This window comes from Anguilla rostrata, chromosome 13 (genome assembly GCF_018555375.3).
Source record: "Anguilla rostrata isolate EN2019 chromosome 13, ASM1855537v3, whole genome shotgun sequence".
Lineage (NCBI taxonomy): Eukaryota > Metazoa > Chordata > Actinopteri > Anguilliformes > Anguillidae > Anguilla > Anguilla rostrata.
In genome coordinates, this window is record NC_057945.1 from 20,846,691 (window position 1) to 20,863,381 (window position 16,691).

Here is a 16,691-nt window from a genome sequence, read left to right on the forward strand (position 1 = left end):
CAGTGTTTCCTATCACAAAATGTACTTGGTCAGTTGCAGTATCTCTTCTAGTGGCATACGGACATTAAATGCTATTTCAGGTAACCTCACCATACAGGATAAACCCTAAAACAAAGCAGATGCAGGTTCACCTCTGCTACATGGGCATGATGTACATACAGGTACACACACACAGACACAGACACACACACAAGCACAAATACATGCACTACAGACAGATACACACACATAAATGCATGCACCACACAAACACACACACAAATACACACACATAAATACATGCACCACAGACACACAAACTCACATAAACACACACACATACACAAATACACACACACAAATAGGCTACATGCACCACAGACACACATACACACGCGCACGCATGTACACTAACATCTAAGTGCAGCAGCAATTTAATTTTGTAGTTCTAGAATGCTACAAGTCTGTTACAAGACTTGAAGCAATCCCATAACTGACAAAATGGAACACTCCCATCGTCTGCACTGGTCTGATCCAGCTCAGCTGCAACAGCAGGTGCCAAGGCTCCCGTCTCCATGGAAACAAGGAAGAGAAACATGCATTCAAAACTCCAGCAATCGCCACAATAGCTGAGCAAAAGCTCAAGACAATTTTGCATGCGTAATTCAGCCAGATCTATTTTATATGGCCTGATAAGCATAAACTGATTTGTAATCAACATTTGTGTCAAATCCAGTGTCCAAAAAGATGACCAAAACCTTTTTTTTTTTTTAATTTACATTTAATCCATTAACAGATGTTCTTATCGAGAGTGACTTACAATGTACACTTTCATTTTGTAAAATATTAAATAACAAATCTTGCTTGAAACAAAGACAATTCTAAAGAGAGGTTATCTATTACTGTCAAGTCAAAGGATTTATTCTGATCTTATTGATCCTGGTCTCAACGAACATTAAACAGTATTTTTATCTGAACAGCATGCTGGCCAACGTACACTTTCTGTCCCCACCAGGTATTTTATCATGGATGCATTGCTCCATTTACTAATGATATTTAAGAGATGCAGAAAACTAAAAGTGGACAAACAAATATATTACTGTAATGCATTCATTCATTCAGACCCATAGCTTTGAAGGTGAAATAATTTTCACTTGTGAAATAAATCTCATTTCCCCATGTTGCAAACATTACTGGAAAATCTGTGTCCAACATAAAATGTTATGTCACACAAAGAAATTTGGGATCTCATTAACTTTCCATTTTTACAAAAATTTTTGAAGATCACTTAAAACCAATTAAGTGTTGCAGATTTTCAACCAATATAAATGACAGAAGTCAAGATGTGTGCTTGTGTGTGTGTATTTGTCTGTGGCTACTGCCCCTCTCTAAAGTGTCTGGAAAGTGAGGTTAGGGTTTGAGTTTTGTTTCCTGCTAACTGATTGGTTCTACCAAGTTTCAGCAAGAATTATGTCATATAGGCCAATGACTGAGTTAGGTTATTTATCGCCTCCAGTCGGAATCTGATTTACCACCTCTGTTCAGTAATCTCACTGATGCAAATGTAGACTGCCTTTACTATGCCTTTACTATGTGGGCTTGCAGTAGACAATCTGACTGAGTCAAGTGTGGTGCACATGTGGGTCTGAAGTAGGCTGCCACCACTGAATTGGGGCAGCCTACTGCATTGAATGTATGTTGCCCACTCAGGCCCCTAATTGTGTTATATTGGTTGCATTCCCACAGCTGTACCAGTAATGGTTGCGCAAGAGGGTTTCAGTGCTTCTTGCTTTTCCTCAGTCAGACCCAGGCTTTAATGGCGATTGAGTCATGCCTTGATCCTGTGCTTTAGGCCCTTCTAATCCCCTTGAACCTCATCTGGCCTGTCAGGGTAAAGGGGTGTGGCCACAATCAAGGGTGGGCTTATCACAGTTAGAATATGGATATGAGCAATTGTGTTTCAACGACAGTGTGATGTCAACACCAAGAAGGCTTTGTATCAGAGGAGATTTAGAGCAAAGCCGGCACATCCGAGGCCTGAAAGTGGACAAGCAGCAAACAGACTTGCAGCCTGGGTCTGGTATGAGGCTTCAGGCAAAAACTTAACCAAATACTTGCCTGGACCTGGTAGGCCTGACTATGGAAACAAGGCCATGCTGTGTAATGCTGTGCTACACAGGGCAGCCTGCAAGGGGCTGCATTTTCTGCCCACCAGGGCTCTGTCCAGGTAGGCATGCTAGGTGGACTCTCAGAAACCTGAGAGTAGAGATGGGGTAAATATGTTTGGACATCAGGACTTATGATATGGAATGGTATCTTCACATCTTCTCATTGTCAGTACAGTATAGAGTATATCACGGCAGTATCTCATTTTATACATTAGGGACGCTATGGTTTAATTCTAGGGAACACACTTACACGCACATAAGACAAAATAAGTTTATAAGTTAATAAGTGAGTCATTGCAACCACTTTAGCAATGATGACAGAAGTCAGGCCATTAAAGTCAGGAGAAAGATTTGGATAGAAGGTAAGCCATCTGCTTACCAGCTCAGGTATCCGCCCAGCCGAGCGTTCGGCACTTTTCAGCGTTTTCCACAGCGGGGTTTAAACACCACATGGTGTTTTCTAATGAGGCAGTTATCCAAAGGGAAGGATAAAAAAACAGATGTGATATAGCGATGGGAAAGTTCTACTGTTTGGTTTCGTATGTATTATCCTTCCTCTTCCAGCTTCTCCACGAGCCTTTGCAAAAACTTTCCCAGTTGTGCACTTTGAATCAATGACTTGGAACCATACACCCGGAACTCTCGAGCAATTTTGTCCCCAGTAGGGAAGACTTTCGCTGTTGCTCCTGAGAAAAATGGGTGACGAAATAAATGAACTCGCTGGCTATTAAAATTTGATAATTCATCATAATAATCACAATATCGAGTTAACTGCATATTGCGATTACAAGAGGTGAGAATGTCATTTAACATTTTTCATTTTAAATGTGCGTTATACCGTTTATTAGAATGTGATGTGGGAGTCATTTTTGGATAACCATGGCTAATGTAGCAAGCTAATTCTGTCAACTCTGGACAAAAGACACCAAGTGGCAGCAGGCACAGGAAATGTAGCAGCTGCCATGGGGGAGATTACAGTGTTTGAGTGTTTGCACAGAAACGGGTAGCATGCGTGTTGTCTCTTATGTAGCACTGTATTAGCTCAAGGCTGGCAGTAGCTGGCAGGCTAAGGTGCCATCTGTGATTGGTCAAAATAATACTATTTGCTAGGTTGCTATCCCCCGCCCAACTAACTTGATTATGATGTGCGTTGCTGTGGTGCGTGTGATGCTGCATACAAATAAATTAGTAAATGGTAGGTAGCAAGCTTATGTATGCACATCGTACAAATTAACATAAACGAGACTATAGCTAGATTACCAGCAAACGGTAAAATGCTGCTTGAGGTCGCAGTGATGTGTAACTTATGCGATTTCCATTTGTCCAGCTATTTGAAAAATTAGCTAGGAAGCTGCTTGTCAAGCACTAACTTACCGTAGCTAGTGTAACGTGAATCCTTTATGCATCAACATAGATAGTGCTGCCAGATTAGATTTTTTTCGAACGTCCGACAGCCTGTGATACTATTTGATTGCTCAACTCCACGTCCGTCAGTGAGCATTAACATTATTTTTACTGGGAAGTATCAGGAGACTCGCTTTACGTACAACGCACAAACATGCGAAGTTACTCACGCATACAAAGCACTGTCTATAATTCCTTAATTAAAACGTGCAAAATCTGCCTTTAAAAGTATTGATTATATGTGTCAAATATGTCTGTGCACACGCACGTGCTAGTGTGTGTGTGTGTGTGTGTGCACGAGCAGAAATTATATGTGGCTTGTGTGTGAGGATAATGCTTTGTGTGTGTGTGTGTGTGTGTGTGTGTAGCAATACTATGTAGGTAATGCTATGTGTTTGTGCAGGAGAGCAGTGGAAAGGATGTGTGGGTAATGGTCCCAGAGAAGTTTGAGGCACCATGTCTGAAGAGGCGATCTCTGGGAGTGATATGGAGCCTGGACTCGACAGTGAGGAAGAGGAGGACCAGGGAGAGGAAGAGGAGGAAGGCAATGATGGTGATGATGAAGAGGACGATGCAGGTGAGTAAAAGGTGGAGCGATCAGGTGGCGCAGCATGAAAATAGACTGGAGGTCAGGTGATGGGGTGCTGTAACTATAATTAGATATATTTTTTGATAATTCAAAACAGACCTCCTCGGTCCAGCTCCACCACATTCCTATATCCACCTGCATGTTTTTGCATGTTTTTATCCACCCCCAAGCTACATTTTGTGCAAGTAATCATCCAAGCCAATGCAGAGCTGTAGTCTGGGGTGTATGCAGGTATTTGATTCCGCCAATTACCGCTGGTTCAATGACGTAATTAGCTCTGAACACTGGAATCGGCTCACTCACAGACTAGATCATAGTAAGACATTTCACATAGGGACACAGTATTATTCTGCTGTCATTTAAGACAAGTATCCATAATGTCAGATCATGAAAATTATTGGGCAAGTTGAGCAGAAGTTAGCATCAATCCAGAAACAGACACAGCCATTCTTGTTCACCCATGGCATTGGTGGTGCAATCTGATTGAGGGCTATATTCTCACTGGGCGGGGCTTGTATCTGTCTTATCTTGTGCAGATCCTCCCCAGAATGCCCCTCTAAGTGTGGACAATGAATCTGGGGGAGAAGCCAGTGCAGAAGGGCAGCAGAAGCCATCCTCAACCTCACCGCCCCACCTCTCCTCTCAGCCCCGCCCCCTGACTCCACCCAGCCCCCTCTCACAGTCCTCATCCAGTCCTGACAGCCACAGCCACAGCCCCTCTCTGTTCAGCACCAGGAAGAGAGTCTCCAAGCCATCGCACCTGAGGAGGAACATCCGGTACCTGCTGCATTACTCACATAATCGCACACAAACACACTCACACACACGCGCATACATAAACACACACACACATGCATACATACACACACACATACACATACTATTGTGAGTACTCATCTCTTTGCAGGAAGCTGTTGAAAGAGCACCAGCTCGAGGCAGTTACTCAGGTTGCCCAGCAGGAGGAGCTAGAGAGAAGGAAGCGCCTGGAGCAGCAGAGGAAGGATTTCCCAGCCCCACCCCTACCTGAATGCCCCCCAGGTAAGGCCACACTGCCTTATATTACACCTGAGATGGAGGCTGTGGTACAGCCATAATGCCATATCATTTTTGTGTTATGGACTGTAGATGTTGAACATGGTTGATGATAACAGAACATAGAAACACTTGTATATGGATCTAGCAACAATTTTTAGCATACTGACCAGCATTACTCGCTGTCTCCCACCTTTCCTCTGTCTTGCGCCTTCTATTTTTCACTTGATCTAAAATTCCTTCTTCCTTCTCCCATCTTTCAATCCCATTCTCTCATTCTTGCCCTGCCCTGTCCTATACTGTGTTCATCTGTTGCTCACTCCCACTCCCTTATTCCCTCACTCTCCCACCCCCAATATCTCTCTCTCTCTTCCTCTCTCCCTCTCTCTCTCTTCCCCCCCCTCTGTCTTCCCACCCCTCTCTCTCTCTCCCCCCCCTGTCTTCCCACCCTCTCTCTCTCTTCCCCCCCCCTTCCCACCCCTCTCTCTCTCTAGGTGAGGTGGTTGTGCATGCAGGGCCGGTGTCCCAGGCTCAGGTTGAGAGGGGAGAGGTGATCTGCTTGGACAGCAGTGGAAGTGAGGACGACGCTCACTCGCCTCCCCTACCTCAGCAGCGCGGTGAGGGTAAGGAGGGTGTACAGCGGGTAGAACTGGGTGTGTTCTTTCGTCTTACAGAAAGTTGAGAGCATTTGTCTGAATGACAGAATTATAGTTCACTGAAATCTGGTCTAAATGTGTGACTACAAGATGGGGCTGTGTAGACTAGTGGGTGTAGTGGTGTTGGCTATTTCTTATTGCTCTGCTTCCCTGAATTATCTGCCTCTGAGAAATGTAGAATTTCCTCCAGTACCAAGGCAAGGCACCAGCTGATGACATAGCATTAGCGAGTTTAACGTCATTCAGCTCATGGTTAGTCAGTTTAACATGGCAGCTTCTGACAGGCCTGTCTGCCCCCGTGATCGAGCTGAGCTCCGGTGAGGATGATGCCCTACGGATCAGCAGCGAGTCAGCCAATGAGGAGGAGGAGACACCCGGGGCCGAGGAGAGGGGTGGGGCCCATGTCAATGACGACCTGAACCAACCCGACGCACTGGGCCGCGTCCTTGTCAACATCAACCACCCAGCCAATGAGAAGGACCTGTTCCTCTCGCCGCAGCTTGCACGAGCCGTGAAACCCCACCAGGTACAGTGACCGCATCTCTGAGCTACCGGCTGTGCGTCCGCGTGTCTGTAACTCGGCGCGGCGACTGTGTTCCCAGATCGGCGGGATCCGGTTTCTGTACGATAACCTGGTGGAGTCGCTGGAGCGCTGCGCTAACAGCAGTGGCTTCGGCTGCATCCTGGCTCACAGCATGGGCCTGGGGAAGACCCTGCAGGTCATCTCCTTCATCGACATCCTGCTGCGCCACACAGGGGCTCGCACCGTGCTGACCATCGTCCCTGTGAGTCAGTCGCCTTTTCTTTCTCGGCTATTTTTCTTTCTCATTTGCTCTTTCTCTGGCTCTCTTTTTGGGTTTCACGCTCTGTCACTCCCGCTTTGGCTGCTCTTTCCCTCACTCTTTCTCTCGCTCTCTCTCATGTGCCCTTTCTCTGACAGACTGCAGGGTTACTTGTCACACCTGCCTCTCTCCCTTTCTATCTGCCTCTTTTGCTCCTTATATTTTCCTCTCTTTCAGGCTTCCCTCTCTCTTTCTTCTTCCACTCAAAATAAGTCAATGAATCTGGCTATCTGAGAGAGTGTGAGTGAGTGTATATGTCAAGCCATTGAGAAAACGTGTATTTTATTTGGTGTATCTGGTGTACGTGTCTGGTGCTTATGTGTGAGTATCAGCATGTGTGTGTGAGTGCACGTGTGCAGTGTGTGTGTGATTGTGACCAGGCTGCTGTCTCCTGTAGGTGAACACGCTGCAGAACTGGCTGGCTGAGTTTAACACGTGGCTGCCGGCCCCTGAAGCCCTGTCCACGGAGAAACGATCTCGGCAAATCCTGACGACCCCGTAGCTTTTCAAAGTGCACGTCCTAGGAGGGAGGCAGAGAGTTGTCTAGGTGTGTAAGTGCAGTGTGTCTTAGGTGTGTAAGTGCAGTGTGTCTTAGGTGTGTAAGTGTAGTGTGTCTTAGGTGTGTAAGTGTAGTGTGTTTTAGGTGTGTAAGTGTAGTGTGTCTTAGGTGTGTAGTGTATGTGTAGGTGTTATGAGTGTGTTAGGTGTAAGGTAGGTGTCATTAGTGTGTGTGTCGTGTGTGTAGTGCAGGTGTGTGTTTTGTAAAGGTGGTGTGTAGTGTAACAGATATTTGCTGTGTGTGCGGCTTTGTGCTGACCTGCAGGACCACTGTGTCGCGAGCAAAGGTCGTGAGTGAGTGGTCAGAAGGGGGCGGTGTGCTGCTCATGGGCTACGAGATGTTCCGGCTGCTGTCCCTGAAGAAGAGCTTTGTCACCGGGAGGAAGAAGAAGAGCAAGAAGCCCGCGGGGCCGGTCATCATAGACCTGGATGAGGAGGAAAGACAGCAGGAGCTGCTGAAAGGTCTGACCCCCTGACCCCTCACGTGTTGCCACAGAGCAGTACAGTGCTCTGCTTGTGGGAGTGTGAACATGCTCTCTCAGAAACATTGTGTCGGTTAGTGACACTTACAGTCTCCTACCTACACCCTCCCTTCCTCCCACACTCTCGCCCTCCCTGTCCTCTCTCCACCTTCGCTCTATCCCTCTCTTCCCTCTCTCCCTCCCCCACCTGTTTCTTCCTCCCTCTCTCTTCCCTTATGTCTTTCTCTTCTCAGATATTGAGAGGGCTTTGTCACAGCCTGGTCCAGATGTAGTCATCTGTGACGAGGGTCACCGGATAAAGAACTTCCACTCGGGCACGTCTCAGGCCCTCAAGAGCGTGCGTTCTCGGCGTCGGGTGGTGCTGACGGGGTACCCCCTGCAGAATAGCCTGACGGAGTACTGGTGCATGGTGGACTTTGTGCGCCCCGACTTCCTGGGCTCCCGGCAGGAGTTCAGCAACATGTTTGAGCGCCCCATCCTGAACGGGCAGTGCATGGACAGCACCCCGAAGGACGTCCGGCTCATGAGATACCGCAGCCACGTCCTGCACAGCCTGCTGGAGGGCTTCGTGCAGAGGTGAGAGAGACGTCCCTGCTGGTGCAAAGGGCAACACTGCCATTAATGAGCTTCATGAAGTGGGCAGTACTTCTGCTGGTCTGCCTTACCTGTTGGTAGAGAGTTTAATCTGTTGGCTTAGTAATTACATTACAAGCATTTATTAGATGCTCTCATCCTGAATGACTTACATTAGTTTTTGAATTTCTACACGGTATCATAGTACTTGTACAGCTGGATATATACTGAGGCAGTTCTGGTTAAGTATCTTGCTCAAGGGTGAAAGAGCAGTATCCTACCTGTGATTCAAACCTGTAGTCTTTAAGGTACAGGCCAGTTCTCTTACCATTATACTACACTGCTGCCCTAGTTGGTAATTTGCTGTTTGTCTTTTGTAGTTCCAGTTTATCTGTTTGTTTTTAAGTCAGTCTGTTGGTTTTGTGGATAGCCGGTAGATCTGTTGTTAATTTGTCAGTCTGTGGTTACAGGCGTGGCCATGACGTGTTGAAGACCCACTTGCCGCTGAAGGAGGAGACTGTGATCATGGTGCACCTGTCCCCCCTCCAGAGGGCGCTGTACACGCAGTTCATGAGGCGCTTCCGGGAGGCGGGCAGCAGCGGCTGGCTGGGGCTCAACCCCCTCAAGGCCTTCTGCGTCTGCTGCAAGGTCCGGCCATGGGAGACCACACCAGCTTGCATGGATGCTCCCCTACAGGAAATGCACTCTCCCCAGGGACCTGGCTTGTGCTGCAATTAAGTGTGTATGTGTTCCCTGTAGATCTGGAACCACCCAGATGTGCTGTATGAGGCTCTTCAGAAGGAGAATCTGGCCAATGAGCAAGACTTGGATCTGGATGACCCCACCCCAAGCCTGAAGACCAAGCCTCCAGAGTCCTCCCACAGCAAAATGGCCATGACAGGACTCAGTCTAGGCATGCTTCAGGACAGGACCAACCAAGTCATTACCTATGAATGGGTATGGGTGAAAGATCGACATACATGTGAACGTACACACACACACACATCCTACTCTTAGTAGACCATTATAACTCAAAGCAGTCAACATATCTCTCAATTCTCCCATCACTCTCCCTCTAACTTTTTTTCTTTCTCTCAAGGCAAAGGATATCATGGCTAATTACCAGACAGGTGTTTTAGAAAATTCTCCCAAAATGGTGCTTCTCTTCCACCTGATAGAAGAAAGTGTAACCAGAGAAGACAAGATCTTGGTTTTCAGGTGCGCATCACTTATATTGTACTTGGTGTGAGTGGGGCCAGAGACTGAGAGGTGACACGGTGGTGCAGTGGATAGCACTGTTGCCTCACAGAAAGAAGGTCCTTGGTTTGAATCCCAGCCGGGGCCTTTTTTCATCTGGGTACACTGGGTGTGTTTCCTCCCACAGTCCCTAGATATGAGTGTGTGAGTGAATGGTGTGTGTGCCCTGCAATAGATGAACTAGATGAACTGTCCAGGGTGTATTCCTGCCTCTTGCCCAAAGCATACTGGGATAGGCTCTAGCACCTCCCGCAACCCTGACCAGGAATAAGCGGGTATAGATAATGGATGGATGGATGGATGGATGTACAGTGAGCCCCATAGTGTTTGGGACAAACATATTTTTTCTCGATTAGGCTCTGTACTCCACAGTTTTTTATTTGAATCACATTTTAACCACAGGTAAATCAATTAGTTCACATGTGGTTAAAATGCAGATTCTCAACTTTCATTAAAGGATATTTTGTACACTTTGGTTTCACCATGTAGAAATTACAGCACCTTTTGTACATAGCCCCCCATTTCACAGCACCATATTGTGGAGTACAGAGCCAAATCAAGAACAAAATATGTATTTGTCCCATATTTTGTGTGTGTGCATGCGTGTGTGTGTGTGCATACAGTATGTATGGAAACACTATCTCATTACAACTAACTAGTCAAACCACAAGTGATTCTCTATAATGCAACTGTAGAACTAGCATTTCTGCATTTTGTACGTCTTATGCTTGTGCATCTTACGCTTCTGTGTGTGTGTACCTGTTCTTTTTTTTCCGGCAGCCAGAGCTTGTCCACACTGTCTGTCATTGAAGAGTTTTTGGCCAAGAGGCCCATGCCCCCCTGCAGAGTGACCAGTGAGAGTCACACCTGGATACGCAACGTCACCTACTACAGTGAGTGTGTCTCTGTTACCCAGTAACCACTACAGTGAGTGTGGCTCTGTTACCCAGTAACCACTACAGTGAGTGTGTCTCTGTTACCCAGTAACCACTACAGTGAGTGTGGCTCTGTTACCCAGTAACCACTACAGTGAGTGTGTCTCTGTTACCCAGTAACCACTACAGTGAGTGTGGCTCTGTTACCAGTAACCACTACAGTGAGTGTGGCTCTGTTACCAGTAACCACTACAGTGAGTGTGTCTCTGTCCATAACACTGTGATGGGTCTTACAGACACTACAGTGATGTGCTGTTATGCACACCATGCAGTGTGCCTGTTACCTAGCAACCACTGCAGCAAGTGTTTCTGTTGCCTAGAAACTGGTACTACAAGCAATAGACAGTGTATCACTGTCAATTATGTCTGTGACAAACTTGTGTATCGCCAACCTTTGTTTTTTTAAAGGAGTAAAAGGCATGGGGAATGGAGGCAGTGTGCAGGCGATCAGTGATTGGTGAGGCTGGTTGTTAAATTATGATGTCTCCATAGGGTTGGATGGGAGCACATCATCCTCGGAAAGAGAGAGACTCATCAATCAGTTTAACAGCCCAGAGAACCACACTACCTGGCTCTTCCTACTGTCCACCAGGTCTGTGTAACACACACATCACACACTCACTCACACTCATACTCACTCAAATGCATATTCACGCGCACACACACACACACACACACACACTGATACACACATACTTGCAGACAAACCCATGCGCGGCACATAGTCGTCAGTGCAATTTTATTGTTATGGTACTCCTTGCAGAGACGTTGTCGCAAAGATGCTTTACAGCATGGGCTTGAAAGGAGAGATCGGAGACAACAGTCTGTGCATTGATAGTCTGCAGTGGCTGTGACAGTGAAGCCATATGAATTCATATAAGAATTATTTAAATTAAATTAAAGGAAATTTTTGGTCATCCAAGCCTTTATATCTTGAAGACAGGCCACTAGTTTGGCAATCTGGACAACTTTGTTTGGTTTAACTGACAAATAGGTGCGTGTCATCTGCATAGCGAGCACATGAACGAATGCACAGACACACACAAACACACACCTAAGCACACACAGTCTCACATACTCCCACACTCACCCGCACACATGCTGATGAGAGCTGCTGTGTGTGTTCCTCAGGGCGGGCTGTCTGGGGGTCAATCTGACGGGGGCTAACCGTGTGGTGGTGTTCGACGCCTCCTGGAACCCCTGCCACGACGCGCAGGCCGTGTGCCGCGTGTACCGCTACGGCCAGAGGAAGGCCTGCCACATCTACCGCCTGGTGTGTGACTTCACCCTGGAGAGGAAGATCTACGACCGACAGGTGTCCAAACAGGGCATGTCAGGTGAGAGAAGCCTGTTCTGTGTGTGTGTATGTGTGTGCGCGCGCATGTGTGCATGTGCATGTGTGTGTGTGAACGTGTGTGTGTGTGTGTGTGTGTATTGGGGAGAAACTGTGTGTCGAACTGTTACTACTTACCAAGGTAGTAAGGTGGGAGTGTTAGGGGAAGGATTAAGCAGCAGCCTCTCCGTCTCTCAGACCGTGTGGTGGATGAGCTGAACCCCGTCCTCAACTTCACACGGCGAGAAGTGGAGTCACTGCTGCACTTTGTGGAGGAGGAGCCTGGCCCCGCCCCTTTGCTCCTGGACCCCCAGGACAAGATGGAGGACCTCATTCAGCAAGCCTGTAACATTTACCCTCATCTCATCACCAAGGTACACACACATACTCATGCACAACTGCGACATTATTTTGTGCAACAGTAACAGCAGCATATATAACATTGTGTGTAACTGTAGTGTGCATAACGGTGTATGAATCAGAGGTGTATGTTACAGTGTGCGTTACTGTAGAGTAACACTAGTGTGTCCTTATGCACCAGCGGCCATTCCCGCACGAGTCCCTGCTCATGGAGCGCAAGGAGACGAGGCTGACCCGCGCAGAGAAGAAGGCCGCCAAGAAGGGCTACGAGGACGAGAAACGCGCGTCCATACCCCACCACCGCCCTTCCTTCCCTCACAACCGGCCATCTTACCCCTACTACCCCCCTACTGCTCACACCCTGGCCAACGCCCACACCTTCAGTCAACGCAGCTGGTGCGCCTCAAAGCTAATCTCCCTCAACTTCACTCTTTTTGGAGGAGATACTGTGCCCGAACTTTAGAAATTTATGAGTGACTGTGCTATCCAGGTGTCTCAGCTAGGCGTTTACTTAAAGCAGAGGCTGAGTCCAATGTTGTAAGTGCTATGAAGATCCAACATACATAATTGTGGAAAAGAGAAAAAAGGCGAATCCAGTTGTCTTGTCGGTTGTCTTGATTGGATCTTGTGAAGAATCCAGACATATTATGTGGTTCTGCCAGATATTGCTGCAGACTAACCAGATGGTCAGCTCCTGTGTTTCTCCTGTTCTTCGTTTTCCTTAAGAAAACAGGAGTTTTGTGACAGGAGTTTACAGAACATCCATTAAAACAGTATTGTATTTGGTCAGATTAAAAAGATGCACCACATTGTAATGTTTAAGCATCAATGGAACACTAAGTCTAAAAAACAAAGTTTACCACCTGTGTTGTCTGTAATGATCTGTTTTTGCCTCAGGCTTTATCCTTGGCCCATACCCATTACCCAGTCCTGTTCCCCCTGCACATAGGCGGGGCCCTGACTGACATCTCTCCTTCACTTGTGCCCCTTTGCCAGCCGCCTCCTCCTACGGCCTGATGAGAAGCCAGTGGCCAGTGTCCGCCCTGTGCAGGCCACGCCCATTCCCATGATGCCCCGCCAGGTACCCCTGGCCCACGCCCCCTCCATGGCTGCCAGCTCCAGCGCAGGTGTGGGCTTACCTGTCGGCTACCTGCAGAAGGCGGGGGTGTATGTGCAGAAGGTTGTCACCACCACAGGTAAAGTGGCACCCAACACAGGTTTAACATGGTGCAGTCGAGGCAACCCAAGCTTGTCTTGGCAGGTCTTTTTGCTTTGTTTGATGTTGCTCTAATGGTGTTGTTTTTGGATTCTCAGATATCATGATTCCAGGATCTGACAGCACCACAGATGTTCAGGCCCGAATCAGTGCTGGGGAGAGCGTCCATGTCATCAAAGGTTCAAAGGGTATATAAACCAACTACATCCCAATACAGCTGAATCTCCTGCTGTTCAGTATCCCTATACAGTAAATGTTCCGCTTTACAGTATCCATATAGAGCTAAACCTCCTCCTTTTCTGCATCCAATGACAGATACATTTTATATTCAGTGTCATTGTTGGATGCACCCTGCTCCTGTGATGCTGTTTGAGCAAGCTGACTAATGCCTACACACTTTTTCTCCACTTAGGAACCTACATCAGAACCAGTGATGGGAGGATCTTTGCCTTCCAGACCAACAAAAGTAGACCAGGAGAGGAGCATCTGGCGGCCTCCAGAGGTAGCGCAGTTCATTAAACTAATCAGGCCAGAGTACAGGTCAGACTGCTGGACCCTGAGTGGAGTCGTGGTCAGTACTGGACTCTAGGCCTGAGAGAGAGTGTGGAGCGGAGTTGGGGTCAATTCCAGTTTAGCCAGTTCAGGAAATTGCTCATACAAAATGATGGGCATTTTACAAATTGAATTTCAGTTCATTTACTGGATTGACTGAAATTAAATGGAATTGTCATTAACCCCAGCCCTGGTGTGGAGCAGTGGTCAGAGCACGTTGAAGCTGCAGGTTTGAGTGCTGGGTCGTGAGTGTGGTGTTTTTCTCTCCCAGCTTGGCAGCCATCGCATGTGCGTGCGGAACAGAAGCGTGTGCCCCTGGGTGACGAGCCACGCCCTCTTTCGCCGAACAGCCCTGAGCAGGAGCTGCGTAGGTTCGCCGCCGTGGCGGAGGCGGGGTCGGGGCAGGGGCCAGACACAGAGGGGGGCGGGGCCGAAAGCAGTGCGCAGAGTGGCCCAGGTGCCCTGCCCAGCCTGAGCGTGGACGTGGCTCTGGACCTCCGCTCCGCCAAGCGCCCGTCCAAGGAGCGCCTCCGCAGATCGCCCTCCGCCAAGCGTCCCGCCGCCCCCCCTACCAACACCGCCCCCCCTTTTCCCAGCTTCCCGCTGGGCGTCGGCCTCGGTCCTCTCGGGCCCAGCCTCCTGGGCTCCATGCTCATGGGCACCTCCCCCTTCTTCCCGCCACAGGGACAGCTGGGAAACCCACGGATGATGTTCCCCATGACCCCTGACCCCTTTGGCACTGCAGCAGTTTCCTCTGCCGCCTCTTCCTCTTCATCCTCCTCCTCCTCCGCCTCTTCTGCAGTGCCAGCCACGGGCCCCAGCCTGGCCTCGCTGGCCGTGCCCCCCCTCATGCTCCCGGCTGGGTTCCCCCTGTCCTACGGCCAGTCTTTGGTGTACCCCAACCCGCTGCTCTCTTCGGTGGCTCCGCCTTCCTCCAGCCTCCTTTCACACCTCCCCCCCTCCCTGCAGGGGGCGCTGGGGCAGGACGGGGGCAGCAGCTCAGATGACGATGTCATTGAGGTGACACGACAATAAGGAGCACTTCCAGGATTAGTATGCTGGTACAAAGAGGAGGGACCCATGACACAAATCTAATTGAGGCCGATTGGTCTTAAGAAACCATGCATTTGTACGCACTTGTAAGCCCCACCCACATCCTTCTCCATGCTTACACACCCTGAGGGTGCCGTGGGATATAAGTATGTGTAGTGGTGCCTGGCACAAAGACATTGAGTTGATGCTGAATATCTCACTTTAAAAAGTCAACATAATGGAAGCTGAACAAAGAGAGAGCATGTGAAAGAGAAAAAGAAAGAGTACTGTTTTGTGAGATTTGAGCATTTGATGCAGCTTTCAAACACTTTCCAATACTGTCTCAATTGGCAGCTGGCCTTGGGCCTGCAGTGAATCCTCCCTCTGGAGGAGTAGGGAAGAGAAAGTTTGGCCAGCTGAACAGAAAGGCTGAAACTCTCCCTCCATTCTGTTTTGGGTCATAGCTACAGTGCATTGTTCTAACTGCTTTGGAAGGTCATGTGACCAGTGAACATTCCCCACATTCATCTTAAGCGCAAATCTTGGCCTATACCAGAACCACTAAGTGTATTTTGTTAAGAAATGTCTGGTACGGTTTTCCTTTGGTAACACTGATAAGCTAGCTGCAAGGATGAGAAACCCCCTCCTCTCCTCTCCTGTCAGGGTCCGCTCGTTTACAGACGCCCGGCACCCTCTAGGCTGTGTGACAGGATGTCACTGTGTGACATCTCTTGCTCACAGGCTCTCACAGATGGACTGGAGTGGGAAGTTTCTTCCTGTAGAACATTCCTTTCTTCCTGCTTTCAGGCAAACTGGGGTGAATTATGAGATATTTCTTTTAGAAAAGACTGGAGCAAACATGGTTCCACGCACAGGAAACACAAACTCGAAAGCACACTCCCCAACATACGTAAGGCTTATTATCACATAATGACACTATAATGCTTTCTTTTTAAATTTTCTTTTTCTACTGTATCATCCTGATAATGTTTACCTGTGTTTTTCTATTGTACGATTTTTACAATTATTTATTATTGTTCATATTTATTCATTTGTATTTGTTATTGTTGTACATTGTAGAGGATTTTTCAGTACCCAGTTGTTCTGGTAATCTAGTGAGATGAAGAATGGGCATCTGCCCACAGTGTATAAATCCTTACTCAGTGACATCACCACTGTATACCCTACCCACTGAGAAAGATTGCAGCATAAAATGCCATTGTATTGATTGCTATTTAGTCATGAATAAACTCACTTCCACAAAGTATTCTGTGATTTAAGAGTTTATATATCCCTGTGCCCACCACTAGAGAAGGTAGTGAGAAGCAGGTGTTTAGTAGATTCTGTGGTGAGGAGAAAGAATTGAGTAGATTACACAGGAAACCAAATCACTCCATCACCACAAGCAGCTGTGTGCACACCAGGAGCCTGCATTACAAATCAAGATAGCTGGATAACTGCATTGAGTAAAACCTGGAACCCTCACAAATCTGGAACATGGACTGTAGTAAAAAGAGCTGTTCCGGGTTTTATTCAGTGCAGTTATCTAACTCGGTAGTCTATCTTTGGGATACAGCCCCGAGAAGAATCTATACATCGCAAGCCTGCATAACGCACGGGTAAACAAATCTATTTACATGCATTCTGGAAAGAAATTGATCATTCTACCCTATATGCTATTTTCAATTAAATACTGGGCAAATGTACACACACAGGGCCAACC

At 47.7% G+C, this 16,691-nt stretch overlaps 2 protein-coding genes across 2 annotated transcripts in view; one reads left to right on the forward strand and one right to left on the reverse strand.

Moving 5' to 3' along the window:
• Window positions 1-2,756, reverse strand: part of bsnb (bassoon (presynaptic cytomatrix protein) b) — a 63,548-nt gene extending 60,792 nt beyond the window's left edge. Inside the window, exons 1-2 of the mRNA XM_064304223.1 lie at window positions 2,527-2,756; window positions 395-2,235 (exon numbers count right to left, since the gene is read on the reverse strand). The gene's annotated coding sequence lies outside the window, so the exon portion shown is untranslated. The remainder of the gene's footprint in view (window positions 1-394; window positions 2,236-2,526) is intronic.
• Window positions 2,757-2,798: 42 nt separating this feature from the next.
• Window positions 2,799-16,235, forward strand: LOC135237294 (helicase ARIP4-like). The gene is given in 22 exon segments (XM_064304304.1): window positions 2,799-2,940; window positions 3,955-4,128; window positions 4,677-4,917; window positions 5,048-5,178; window positions 5,667-5,795; window positions 6,113-6,354; window positions 6,431-6,613; window positions 7,068-7,204; window positions 7,491-7,690; window positions 7,944-8,286; window positions 8,754-8,931; window positions 9,043-9,240; window positions 9,383-9,501; window positions 10,321-10,433; window positions 10,968-11,067; window positions 11,607-11,812; window positions 12,007-12,182; window positions 12,350-12,564; window positions 13,165-13,364; window positions 13,483-13,572; window positions 13,797-13,886; window positions 14,208-16,235. Coding segments are annotated over 21 exon segments (4,176 nt in total). The 5' UTR covers window positions 2,799-2,940; window positions 3,955-4,007; the 3' UTR covers window positions 14,972-16,235.
• Window positions 16,236-16,691: the final 456 nt, after the last annotated feature.